The following is a 14,825-nucleotide window of genomic DNA, read 5'->3' as shown; positions in this document are numbered from 1 at the left end:
GGAAATATTAAGTATTGCACAGTTGGTGTATAAGGAAGTCTGGAGGAATAAATTCAAGGTGTTTTCGTATTGATATTTCAATGTATTAAAATCCACCTGGACAGGCTGTATCCAAATTTATGGTCTGCATCTTCCAAAGGACCCAAAGCCGGTTGCAAAACGCACATTTTTAAATGTGGTTGTTTTTAAAGGGCTTTATAAATAAAGTTGGTATGGTATGGTGTTGTCGTGACAATTAAAAGCTTACTGAAATGAGATTTTCCTATTTAAACGGGGATAGCAGGTCCATTCTACGTGTCATACTTGATCATTTCGCGATATTGCCAAATTTTTGCTGAAAAGATTTAGTAGAGAACATCCACGATAAAGTTCGCAACTTTCGGTGTTAAGAGAAATGCCCTGCCTCTACCGGAAGTCGCAGACGATGATGTCACAAGTGTGAGGGCTCCTCACATCCTCACATTGATTTTAATGGAGGCCTCCAACAAAAAGTGCTATTCGGACCGAGAAAACAACAATTTCCCCATTAATTTGAGCGAGGATGAAAGATTTGTGTTTGCGGATATTGATAGTGATGGACTAGATAGATAGATAGATAGTACTTTATTGATTCAGGACTACAAAAAAAAGAAAGTAAAAAAAACGCGATTGCTTTGGGACGGATTCTGATGTTTTTCATCATATTTACTAGGATAATTCTGGGAAATCCCTTATCTTTCTATTGTTTTGCTAGTGTTTTAGTGAGTTTATTATTACCTGATAGTCGTAGGTGTGTCTCCACGGATGTCTTGACGCGCAGTGTCTCAGGGGATTCGACCGCAGCTATGGACGGCACAAGCTCAGCTGATCTCCGGTAATAAGCGACTTTTTAACCACAATTTTCTCACTGAAACCTGCTGGTTGACATTCCGTCGTGTTTCATGTTGGCTTGACCGCGCTGTGATCCATAGTAAAGTTTCACCTCCGTGAATTTTAAACAAGGAATCACTGTGTGTTTGTGTGGCTAAAGCTTCCCAACTCTATCTTTCTAATTTGACTTCTCCAATATTAATTGAACAAATTGCAAAAGATTCAGCAACACAGATGTCCAAAATACTGTGTAATTATGCCGTTATATCAGACGACTTTTAGCTGTGTGTGTGCACAGCGCTCATACTTCCTAAAAACCCGTGACGTCTTGCGTACACGTCATCTTTGCACGACGTTTTCAAGACGAAACTCCCGGGAAATTTAAAATTGCAATTTAGTAAACTAAAAAGGTCTTATTGGCATGTGTTGCAATGTTAATATTTCATCATTGATGTATAAACTATCAGACTGCGTGGTGGGTAATAGTGGGTTTCGGTAGGCCTTTAAATGCATTTTGAAAAGCTGCCAGTGTTAAAAAATGACCACTAGGTGGCAGGCTTGGCTCAAAGTTGTTGCAGACATAAATTCATTTGTGTTACAAAAAATTAAATAAAATAAAAAAAAAATCCTTGTAAATAATCCCTAAAACATGACGCCGGCTTTGTATTTGGCCCTATGTTGAAGCAATGCTTAGTATTGGTCTCCATGTATCGGGAGTGGATTTCAGGACCAAGGACAGCGCCAACGGAGCTGAGTCGTGAAACCTTTTGCATCAGAATGAACAAATATGTCATGATCATATGTCTTAATTTATATAGATAATGCATGACTATACGCACTATGGCGGTCCTTTCATATCCTGTTTGGAAAAAGGGGTCACAGTTCAAGGAGAGTTAGCTTAGCTGGGATTTCCTACTACTGGAGGGGTGGATGTGCGTTTACTAGCATATGACGTCATTGAGGAGTGTGCAACCAAGTATCAAGTTGACCACACAATCATACTATTTCAGTCCTCAAGAGCCCCCCTGGGGTGTCTTATAGGTCACAACGACCTTTCATTAGTGTTCACTTACACATATTTAATATTGTATTTATAATATTCACTTGTGACATGAGGGATAATCAAAACCAATACAGCTTTTATATGCTATTCATACAAAGCATCTCCTCACTTAATATAACAACATTCATTGGTTAATGCAAATGACGCAAGATTAAGTTAAATCCTTAATTTAATTGTGTTTTGCAGTAATATGTTTGAATATACTTATACAAATAAAGAAATACCAGGGTTAAAATGTGAGGCATTGCATCGAGGCACATGATTTGAAAATAAATAAATAAATAAAATTAACGATACAGTAAAGGAAAATTGATTCATGCTTCACATAGTGGACCTTCCTTGCTTGGTGTTGATGAATATGAATAATAATGTGACCTGTTAGCATATATGGTGATGCATGTACAGTTTGTGGAATTCAAGGCATTCTGCTCGCCGTAGCAGCTGACATGTGCGGAGATCAGATTCGTGGAGGAGGCTGGTGATGGAGGCGGGAGGCAGAGAGGAGGGAGGAGGTCTGAGTCCCACTGTGTGTGTGTGTGTGTGTGTGTGTGTGTGTGTGTGTGTGTGTGTGTGTGTGTGTGTGTGTGTGTGTGTGTGTGTGTGTGTGTGTGTTGTGTGTGTGTGTGTGTGTGTGTGTGTGTGTGTGTGAAGGGAAGGGAAGGGAAGGGGTGGGTGATACGGCACATTTTAGGATCGAGACGATACCAAGTAAATGCAAGGACGACAGCCAATATCGACTTATAGGCCTGCTAGATTTTACTTAAAAATGTTTGTGATCATGATTTAGATTTTACTGAGAAAATGTGTTGCTCAGTATAAGAATAAAAGCAGACAAAAAAGTGATGTTATTAGTTTATTTTTAATGTTGCACAAGCTTTGGTGCGCCATAATTACGTTTCAGCACGTGGAACTGCGCGGCTTTTGTGTTTAATGGTTTTTAAAATGAAGCAACAGAAACCTGCAACCTTATGTAAAGTACATCAAAAATAAAAAAATTATAAATACATTATACAGAAAATTGAAGAGTGTGCGGGACCACGTTGAAAAAAATGTCATGCACCAAGGATGGTAAAACTAAAACAATGTGGGTTAAAATACTAGTATTATACATCCATCCATCCATCCATCCATTTTCTACTGCTTATTCCCTTCGGGTCACGGGGGGCGCTGGTGCCTATCTCAGCTACAATCGGGCTTATTCCCTTTTGGGGTCGCGGGGGGCGCTATATAGATATATATATATATATATATATATATATATATATATATATATATATATATATATATATATATATATATATATATATATATATACATACACATACTATATTCCGGCCGAATCATCTGAGATAGGCTCCAGTGCCCCCCGTGACCTCTCGAGGGACAAGCGGTATAAAATGGATGAATGGATGGATGGATATGTACGTATGTACGTATGTATGTATGTATGTATAAATGTGTGTATGTACAGTATGTATTATATATATATATATATATATATATATATATATATATATATAATATATGTATATATATGTATATATGTGTGTGTATATACTGTATACGTATGTAAATATATATATATACACATTGTATGTATGTATATATGTATATAAATATACATATATATACATATAATGTATATATGTATACATACATACATATATGTCAATTTACCATTTACATGCATGTACATATATACATATATATATATATATATATATATATATATATATATATATATATATATATATATACATACATATATATATATATATATATATATATATATATATATATATATATATATATATATATGTATACATATACTCTATATATGTATACATACATGTCAATTTACCATTTACATGCATGTACATACATACATATACATATATTCATACATACAAAAATACATACATACATACGTATGTATATATCTATATGTATATTTATATATATATATATATATATATATATATATATATATATATATATACATATATATCCATCCATCCATTTTCTACCGCTTATTCTCTTGTGGGGTCGCGGGGGGCGCTGGCGCCTATCTCAGCTACAATCGGGCGGAAGGCGGGGTACACCCTGACAAGTCGCCACCTCATCGCATATATATATATATATATATATATATATATATATATATATATATATATATATATATATATATATATATATATATATATATATATATATATATATATATATATAGCCAGCTGTGTTATGGGTGACAAAATGTATTATTGTAGTATCTAATATTATGTCTTTGTTTCTATATAAATAAGAGCTGTGCTTTAATTGTGTCATTGTGAGCATGGGATGTGGTCCATGCACTGTGCATGCTTGATATAAAGTGCAAATAAATTCAAACAGAGTAAGCCACGGGAAAATAAAAATCCTTGTCAATCAAACTTAATATTAAAATTTCACAACTGTATTTGTTCTACATTAACATCCGTGATTTCTTTTAATGACGTACATCTTTGGCAGAAAACATACAGTATATTCAAACTTTACAAGACCCCAAGGACCCCAATCCCCACCCATTTCAAGGTCGACCCACTTGTACAGTTTGGTCGTTTTATTATTATACTGTATGTGCTTTTATGATGAGGATCACCTTTTCTTTTTAATACAAAAAGTGTATCTGAGTAACTTTTTTTTAACGAGTGCTATATAAATACAATGAATCATTAAAAATACAATGAATTTAGTATCTACCCTTTATCTGCCACTGCCCTCGGTATCGATCCAGTCGATGTTGGGATCCTCCCACGCCTGGTGAAGGGGGCTGTCCGTGTTGGTGGGGATGATCGTGAGTAAGGCCCACTGTAGTGATCATTAGAGATATATCTCTTCCCTTTAAAGACGGCAGTTGGACTCCACGGTGCGACACAATCACGAAGGAGACAAGTCGAGGCTGTTTGTAGATAGGTAAGAACACCTTATTCTTACATTTATCGACCGTTTTAGAAAAAATATATATATCAATCTCTCTAAGCCTTTTACCGCCATTTGAAGTTTCTTCGTAGACCAGGTGAAATAAAAGTAAAAAAAAATAAAAAATAAAATCAACATTTATTTTATTTTGAATGATTTTTGGTACCAATTAAAACATGGTGAGAATCGGTCGACGGCGTGTTGTAATTAATCGTTTGTGACATTCATCACAATTTGTCGACGCCATAGACCCCCATGTATGTTTTAACACCGCGATGCGTGCCGATACGACGGTCTTCCCATCCCCCAGTAATAAATGATGCCTCTATGAATATTCTGTGCAGCCCCCATTAAACAAGCCTGGCCTGCATGCATCCCCACTACTGAGAGTAGCATTACAAGGCAGCAATAATTAATGACCTCCTCCACGATTAACTATTTCATTGAATCTTTCTGGCTTTTGCATATCTGATGCCAGGAGCGTTGAACGCATGAGTGAACAGTGGGTTTATTCCCTCAGCTGGATTGGAGCTGGCAGGATCCTCCACACGGGGCGTCGCTGCTCCTTATGTGCATTTCATTAATGCCTTACAGTACACCTGAGAGCGATTTAATGGCTACCTTATTGGTAGGAGCCATCGCTCCATGGCGGCAGTGTGTGACCGCACGTGTTCTCTCACCCACAGTTGCTTCGCCAGGATGGACGTGTTGATGAAGGGTTTTTCCAAAGCCAAGGAGGGCGTGGCTGTGGCCGCCGAGAAGACCAAGGAAGGAGTTGCGGTCGCCGCCGAGAAGACAAAAGAAGGAGTTATGTTCGTAGGTAAGAGGATCCCAAATTTCACAACAAAATCATACGGTAGATCCAATTTCTTGTAATGGACATTAGATTCTGGAGCTATAACTATGTGGCTCGAATACAGTCACGGTAACCTAGTGTTACTATAACAATCTACAAGGTTAAAGTTAAAGTAACAACGATTGTCACACACACTAGGTGTGGTGACGGCTCTGCATTTGACCCATCCCCTTGTTCACCCCCTGGGAGGCGTGGGGAGCAGTGAGCAGCAGCGGTAGCCACGCTCAGGAAAGGGATTTAACCCCTAGTTTCAATTTGGGATGCTTAGTGCTAAGCAATATTAAATGGGTTGTACTTGTATAGCGCTTTTCTACCTTGGGGAAGAAGGAAAAGTAAACTGTATTAACCTTGTAGATTGTTATAGTAAGCAATAGGTTACTGTAACTGTATTAAAGCGACGTGGTTATAGCTCCGGAAGCTAATGTCCATTACAAGAAATTAACATTATTACACTACAAATGGAGAAATAGCACTATTGATAATGAAAAATAAAAATAATTACCTCTATTATCAACAATACAATTGTTCAAAATGCAACAATATATGTAATGATAACTTGAAATACAAAAGAAAGCAAACAAATGGAGGGAAAAGAGGAGAAGGAAACTGTATTAACTAGCTCAGTGGCCTTATGGTTAGAGTGTCCGCCCTGAGATCGGTAGGTCGTGAGTTCATAGGTAAATGGTAAATGGGTTATAATTGTATAGCGCTTTTCTACCTTCAAGGTACTCAAATCGCTTTGACACTACTTCCACATTTACTCATTCACACACACATTCACACACTGATGGAGGGAGCTGCCATGCAAGGCGCTAACCAGCACCCATCAGGAGCAAGGGTGAAGTGTCTTGCTCAGGACACAACGGACCTGACGAGGTTGGTACTAGGTGGGGATTGAACCAGGGACTTTCAAGTTGCGCACGACCACTGCACCACGCCGTCCCAGGGAGGTAATGGGTCCCATTTTTATAGTCTTTGGTTTGACTGTACCTATCACACTCCCAACCGTGGCGCAGTTGGGAGAGTGGCCGTGCCAGCATCCTGAGGGTTCCTGGTTCAATCCCCAGCTTCTACAACCCTAGTCACGTCCGTTGTGTCCTTGAGCAAGACACTTCACCCTTGCTCCTGATGGGTCGTGGTTAGAGCCTTGCATGGCAGCTCCCGCCATCAGTGTGTGAATGGGTGGATGTGGAAATAGTGTCAAAGCGCTTTGAGTACCTTGAAGGTAGAAAAACGCTATACAATTATAACCCATTTACCATTTATACCTATGAACTCGGGCTTCACGGTGGCAGAGGGGTTAGTGCGTCTGCCTCACAATACGAAGGTCCTGCAGTCCTGGGTTCAAATCCAGGCTCGGGATCTTTCTGTGTGGAGTTTGCATGTCCTCCCCGTGAATGTGTGGGTTCCCTCCGGGTACTCCGGCTTCCTCCCACTTCCAAAGACATGCACCTGGGGATAAGTTGATTGGCAACACTAAATTGGCCCTAGTGTGTGAATGTTGTCTGTCTATCTGTGTTGGCCCTGCGATGAGGTGGCGACTTGTCCAGGGTGTACCCCGCCTTCCGCCCGATTGTAGCTGAGATAGGCGCCAGCGCCCCCCGCGACCCCGAAAGGGAATAAGCGGTAGAAAATGGATGGATGGACCTATGAACTCACGACCTACCGATCTCAGCGCGGACACTCTAACCATAAGGCCACTTAGGAGATTAATACAGTTTCCTTCTCCTCTTTTCCCTCCATTTGTTTGCTTTCTTTTGTATTTGAAGTTATCATTACATATATGCATTTTGAACAATTTTATTGTTGATAATAGAGGTAACTATTTTTATTTTTCATTATCAATAGTGCTATTTTTATTGGTATTTGTATTGCTCCATTTGTAGTGTAATAATGTTAATTTCTTGTAATGGACATTAGCTTCCGGAGCTATAACCATGTCGCTTTAATACAGTTACAGTAACCTATTGCTTACTATAACAATCTACAAGGTTAATACAGTTTACTTTTCCTTCTTCCCCTCCATTTATCTGCTTTATTTTGCATTTTAAGTTATCATTACATATATGTATGCATTTGAAACAATTGTACTTTTGATATTAAAGGTAATTATTGCTATTATTCATTATCAATAGTGCTATTTATATTGGTATTGGTATTGCTCCATTTGTAGTGTAATAATGTTCATTGTCATTTCTGTATTTTTAATATTTATTTCACTAACTGCTTTTTTGATACCACTTTTACCATCATATTTGTACATACGCTGTTCTGTTGTTGTTGTTGTTATGATTATAGTTGTGTTTGTTGTTGTTGTTGTCTCTCTGTCTTATCCCTCCCTTGTCCTGACAATTTCCCCCTCTGTCTTCCTTTTTTTCTCTTTCTAACAAGAGAAGTATCCCACACTTCTCTTTTGTAAAGTAAATATGTACAGTTGATATCTAAATCAGCAATATGATTTGCCTGAGAAGCTGGACAGGACAAAATATATATATAAAATAAAAATAATAATACTGTAGAAACAACATTTGTATCAACTGGTCAAGTCTGTATTGTCCACAGCAGTCTTTCAATTATTCATTCATCCACACAGTTAATCAATGGCTGTTTTTTTACTTATGCAGCCCAGTGCACTATGTCATTAATTATTGAACAACCAGCAACTAAAATAGCATCAATATCAGTAGTTGTGAGATGTGGTGAGGAGTAATCGTAGACGATGCGCATCGACTCTTAACCTCCTTATGGCCTCTGGCTTGACTTGACAGAGCTGGGAGATGGGATGTGGGGGTGGGGCAACGTTTTCCACATGTCCGTGCACTGGATGGCAGGCAACCCAAGCGAGCGTGCAAAATGAATGTATAATGTCACGTTCCTCGCACGGGGATACCACAGAGCGTTATACGGGAGTGGAATAATCGCAAAATCTTTGGTTAGCATATTGGAAAAACAACCTCAGGCCAACGGTGGAGCCACGCAGCTCCAGGAAATTGACTTTGTCACATTCTTTCTGAGACCACTGCAGGTATATCTTATGGTTTTTAGTGTTTGCTGTAACATTGACAAGCTTTTGAGAGGAAAGAGTACTCGTAAAGTACACAGAAAGAAGCACATTTTACAATCCTCGTTTTCAAAGTTTGATTACAACTGCGTTGTACATTCTGAGCTATGCCACCAAACCATTCGGACACATAACAGGCAATTATTGGTTCAGTAATTTTATCGATATTTAAGCAGGCGCACATACTAAACATGTACTGTACACTACGTATATGCAATACATGTAGTATATGTCAATGTTACGTAGGGTTGAATACCAAAATCAGTACATTCATAGGTGCCGATTGAAGTCTGGGTACGATTCACGTAAAATCAAATGGTGCCATATTTCGATACTTATGTTGAATGTGATGTCACTCAGCCAGCTCAAGCACTTGGCCGATAATGTTAGAATTTTCATGCCAACAAAGCAAGAAGAATGTGCTCTTTTCACTTTTGAAAATGTGCTAGCTCGATGCTAATTTACATTGAATTTGCCATTGGCATGCTACAAATTAGCATTAATGATTTTACATGGCAAATTCAACACCTCTAAAATTAGTCATGCACACTACAACTAACAATCACGTTACAATCAAACAGCTGCTGTGTTATAAGTACAATACTTACAGCATAAACACTTTTTAGGACTCAACAAAAGAAAAGACTGACACATTCAACTTAAGGGCAAAATCTATATCCTGGCTGCACTACTGTCATCTAACGTCTAGGAATTGCAACTGCATGCAAAATCCACTATATAATACACTACAGTAAATGCAAATGAGACACAGAAAAGTAAGAAAACAAGACAACATCTGGACAACACGGCTCAGTATTAATTGATAAAATAAAATCAGATTAGAAAGTTGTGATCTTTTGAGGCATCTTGTAATTTTACAACCAAGTGTCCTTTGTAACCGTGACACACTGTAATATGTGGTCAGATTAAGTAGTGTATTTATATTTTGTTTCATGAACATTTATGCAGAGAATAATTTCGCCACACCTAGTGTGTGTGTGACAATCATTGGAACTTTAACTTTACCTTTATGTTGGGAGGTAAATCTCCATTTTACCACCAAGAGGCCTTCCTGTCTTTTCAGTCTGAAGTCTGAAGTGAGAGAAGTAAATCTGTTGTCCCCCTTATTATTTTTTTGTCATACAAAATAGACTTCACGTCCAAAGCCGTGTTCAAGTTTCATGTTCACCTGTGTTGCGGCTCCTGCCTTTTTTCACACTAGTGACTCCGGTGCAACCGTGTTATTTTACGAGCAGGATTTTATTTTGAAGGCCTGTACAGTACTGGCGACAGAATATGTTAGGCTGATGTGTTCTTGAGAGGACTGGAAGAGTTGCGGTTGTCTGGCGTTGCTAATGTAAACGATGTAGCTAGCTTAGACGATTTACATGCACCTATACCTACCAAAGGATGCTGAGGAACAAATTTGATCGATGAAAATTACGACAATTTGCTAAAACATGCAGGAATTTAACAATGTTGAAAAATAGCACTTAGTTTGTTAAATCTAGTTGAATGTATGTGCGATCGCATCATCACACCTTTAGGGTTTGAACTTTGAATAGTAATGCATTACAATATGTTTCAATGGCTAATGTGTAATTTAGGACTTGATCTGAAAGTTTAAGGGAGCAAAAAATTAAATGTTGCTATAGAATAGTTAATTTTTAGATGACCCCTAGTTGGTGCATATACAACAACAAATTTGACTTTGATAAAACAATTTAGTATTCAATTGAATTTGCCTAGGTTGTATGCATCTGATTTGACAAACTGGGGCTAGTTATTCCAGATATTTCCTTTACAATTTTTAAGATTGAATGCAATCAGTTCTAATTTAAGATTTATAACCAAATGTTCTCATAAAAATGTACACAAATGTAAATAATAAATAAAATAAACTCCTGTTTAGTTCTTTCCTTACACTTGCAAATCCAATAAATATTATATTAATTGATTTAATGCTTTGATATGTGTAAGAGTAGTTTACTTTGGAAACCTACTCAGTGGCCTAGTGGTTAGAGTGTTCGCCCTAACATCATTTGTTTGTAAGTTCAAACCCCGGCCGAGTCATACCAAAGACTATTAAAAAGGGAGCCATTACCTCCCTGCTTGGCACTCAGCATCAAAGGTTGGAATTGGGGGTTAAATCACCAAAAATGATTCCCGGTGCAGCGACCGCTGCTGCCCACTGCTCCCCTTACCTCTCAGGGGCTGATCAAGGGTGATGGGTCAAAGGCAGATAATAAATTCGCCACACCTACTGTGTGTGTGACAATCATTGGTACTTAAACTTTTAAATAACTTGCTTGAATGTTAATAAAACACAACAGTTTGTAGCGGTCCCCACATTGTATACAGCATCCCGGACAAAAGTGTGTATTACACATGCATTGTAAGGCTTCCATTGATGGTTTTATGATTGTTGCTGTATTTGGACACTTTTTTGATACTTTTATTAGTAGATTGCACAGTTCAGTACATACTGTACGTAGTCAGTACAATTGACCACTAAATGGTAACACCCGAATAAGTTTTTCAACTTGTTTAAATCGGGGTCCATGATAATCAATTCATGGTACAAATATATACTATCAGCATAATTTAGTCATCACACAGGTTAATCATCAGAGTATATACATTGAATTATATACATTATTTACAATCCGGGGGGTGGGATGAGGAGCTTTGGTTGATATCAGTACTTCAGTCATCAACAATTGCATCATCAGAGAAATGGACATTGAAACAGTGTAGGTCTTACTTGGTAGGATATGTACAGCCAGCAGAGAACATAGTGAGTTCAGATAGCATAAGAACAAGTAAATACATTAGAAGTACATTTGATTATTTACATTAGGTTGTTTACAATCCAGGGAGATGAGATGTGAATGGAGGAGGGTATTAGTAAAGGGTTGAAGTTGCCTGGAGGTGTTGTTTTAGAGCGGTTTTGAAGGAGAATAGAGATGCACTTACTTTCACACCTGTTGGGAGTGCATTCCACATTGATGTGGCATAGAAAAAGAATGAGTTAAGACCTTTGTTAGATCGGAATCTTGGTTTAACGTGGTTTGTGGAGCTCCCCCCGGTGTTGTGGTTATGGCGGTCATTTACGTTAAGGAAGTAGTTAGACATAAATGACCCTTCTTTGGTGACATCACTTATAAAACATAAAAAGTCAAAGCAAAAGCAGCAGGTGTTAAACGGCAAGTTTTTGTCTGACGCTCTCCAAATGTGTGTATGTTTTACAAATTGTACACACTTAAGTTTTACTGTTTGTATAGTGTCGGTGTTTATTTTTACTGTCTTAAGGCCAATACTAGACTGCGGTTGACAGGTGTTTCATCTGCATTGTCAGACGTATCTGCAGTCAGGTCTTAGCTGAAATCTAATTACCGTTTGCCTGTCACTTGCCATGAGCAGTAAACATATCAGGCTAGAGTCAAAATGCGGGCGCGCTCATTTTCACATCCGCCACACTTGTCTCTCGGCTTGTGTTTTGGCCACGGTGCACAAAATGGAACAGCGTATCCGTGGCACGTCTGTGCCTCTGCATCCTGCGCCGTGTTTGTGTCAGCCTAGAAAGTAACTTATGATTTGCTTGAAGCCCCCTTCTTGGAGGAGAGGTTGCAGGTGAGCTGATAGGTCTGGTGCTCCTCTTATGACAGTCCCAGCTGCAAGAGAGAGAACACATGTTTACTTCTTCAATATGGATATTTGTGACAGGATAAATAGTATGTTTATCTTTGTAGATATAATGATTATATTTAAGTTATACCGTCAGAAGTAATACTTCAACAAGTTTAATGCTGGTTTTATAAAACTCCATTGGCTCATCACGAGAGCTTCATGCCAGCACAATAATTAGCGGGTTGGTGAATAAATGCCTCTTATAGTCAAGGAAAACTGTCATTAACAGTCCAATGGATACTATTTCTCTTTCGAATGAGGTTCCCACATGACTGCAATGTATTTGTTATGCCGGTGCAGCGGAGTGGTGCCTTTTTTCCAATTTGTATCATTGGCAGTAATGCATGTGCGTGTAATTTTCATGGTATAAGAAAAAAAAATGTATTTCTAATACAAAGCAACTTTCTACTGGCACTTCTTTTTGTGTATGTTTTTTTTTTTGGACGTTACAAACATGACAAAGCTGCCTGTAAAAAAGGGGGGGAAAGCTGCCACAAGTAAATTAATTGTGAGTTGTTTTAAGCTTCCCATTCCTACATCTAGTATGCGAAGTTGCAAAATCGAGCTCAATTCACATGCAGTCCTTTTATCAGGCATATCAAAATTCCGCAAAAACGCATTTTAAACGTTCATTTTCACGTCAAAATATCACTTCTGCGTTGTTTTCATGAAATATCAATACAAATACAAGTACTCGTTGGTCCTCTTGCTTAATCGCCGCACTTAGTTGCAGGATGGGAAGACGTTCAGGAACATCGAAACAAGCTCGGTTGTCATCTAAGCCAGCCACAACGTTGACGGCTGTTCACTTTGCTGCTTATATTTGGACGATTGCAGCCCCTAACACTGTTAGTTCCGAACCAGTTGTAGTTCTAGAATATTTATTAGTAGCCAGTAGGGTTGTACGGTATACCGGTATTGGTATAGCACCGCGATACTCATAAATTATATTCGGTACTATACTGCCTCTGAAAAGTTCCGGTCCCACACACACAATATGTTACTGCATATATCAGCAGACTAGTTGGAAGCATTTGTTTGCTTATTTGCTACTGAAAGACAAGTCGTCTTGTATATTCACTATTTTATTTAAGGACAAACTTGTAATAAGAAACATATGTTTAATTTATTGTAAGATTTACTGTTAAAATAAAGCCAATAATGCAATTTTTTGTGGTCCTGTTTGTTTAGAAAAGTATTGAAAAGTACCGAATAGTATCGAAATACATTTTGGTACCGGTAACAAAATATTGGTATCAGGACAACACTAGCAGCCAGCAAGAAGGTATATTTTTGATATGATGGATTGTCATATACCGTATAAGTTGCTCCGGAGTATAATTCGCACCTGCCGAAAATGCATAATAAAGGAGGAAAAAAACATATATAAGTCGCACTGGAGTATAAGTCGCATTTTTGGGGGAAATTTATGTGATAAAACCCAACACCAAGTTTAGACATTTGAAAGGCAATTTAAAATAAAGAATAGTGAACAACAGGCTGAATAAGTGTACTTTGTACGACGCATAAATAACCAACTGAGAAGGTGCCTGGTATGTTAACGTAACATATTATGGTAAGAGTCTTTCAAATAACTATAACATATAGAACATGCTATACGTTTACCAAACAATCTGTCACTCCTAATCGCTAAATCCCATTAAATCCTTTACGTCTAGTCTCTTACGTAAATGAGTTATGTAATATTATTTGATATTTTACGGTAATGTGTTAATAATTTCACACATAAGTCGCTCCTTAGTATAAGTCACACCCCTGGCCCAACTATGAAAAAAAACTGCGACTTATAGTCCGAAAAATACAGTAATTGGTATATAACCCGAGACGGCGTGGCTACAGGATAGGTGTCCAAATGGGGATTGTTTTCTGAGTTCTTTGCATGCATGTTACAACATTTTGAATTGCATTTTCAATGACAAAAATGTTAGTAATTTATCTACTAAAAAAACAAAAAATGTTGTGATACATTACATGGGACGTGTCAGAAAGACAACACAGACAAGAATACCTCTAAAGGTAAAATAAAGTATAGAAATGCACCCAACTGCAGAAAAAATGTAGTCTGGATTTTTTCAGAATTATATTTTGGGGTTTGCATGGCAGCATTTTGTGCTGATAGAAATGTTCCTCTACTGTTTCCTTAGTTTTCCTCTTTTCTTCTCAAAGGATGCTCACATCACTGCATTGTAATGTAATTTTAACAGAGGGTAGGGCTGTAAGATATATTTATATATTTTTTGAGAAGATATGAGTTAAGAAAATATCGTAATATCGATACAATTTATCTCATGTTAAAATGACCAAACACCACTTTTTTGTTGTGTTCC

At 37.8% G+C, this 14,825-nt stretch overlaps 1 protein-coding gene across 1 annotated transcript in view; it reads left to right on the top strand.

The window, feature by feature from the left end:
* Window positions 1-4,704: 4,704 nt before the first annotated feature.
* Window positions 4,705-14,825, top strand: part of sncb (synuclein, beta) — a 34,714-nt gene continuing 24,593 nt past the window's right edge. The window contains exons 1-2 of the mRNA XM_061901920.1: window positions 4,705-4,864; window positions 5,557-5,690. Of these exons, the coding sequence (XP_061757904.1) occupies window positions 5,570-5,690 (121 nt within the window). The 5' untranslated portion in view covers window positions 4,705-4,864; window positions 5,557-5,569. The remainder of the gene's footprint in view (window positions 4,865-5,556; window positions 5,691-14,825) is intronic.

The sequence above is a fragment of the Nerophis ophidion genome, linkage group LG05 (genome assembly GCF_033978795.1).
Source record: "Nerophis ophidion isolate RoL-2023_Sa linkage group LG05, RoL_Noph_v1.0, whole genome shotgun sequence".
Taxonomy (NCBI): Eukaryota; Metazoa; Chordata; class Actinopteri; order Syngnathiformes; family Syngnathidae; genus Nerophis; species Nerophis ophidion.
This window is presented reverse-complemented; position numbering and strand designations above follow the sequence as displayed.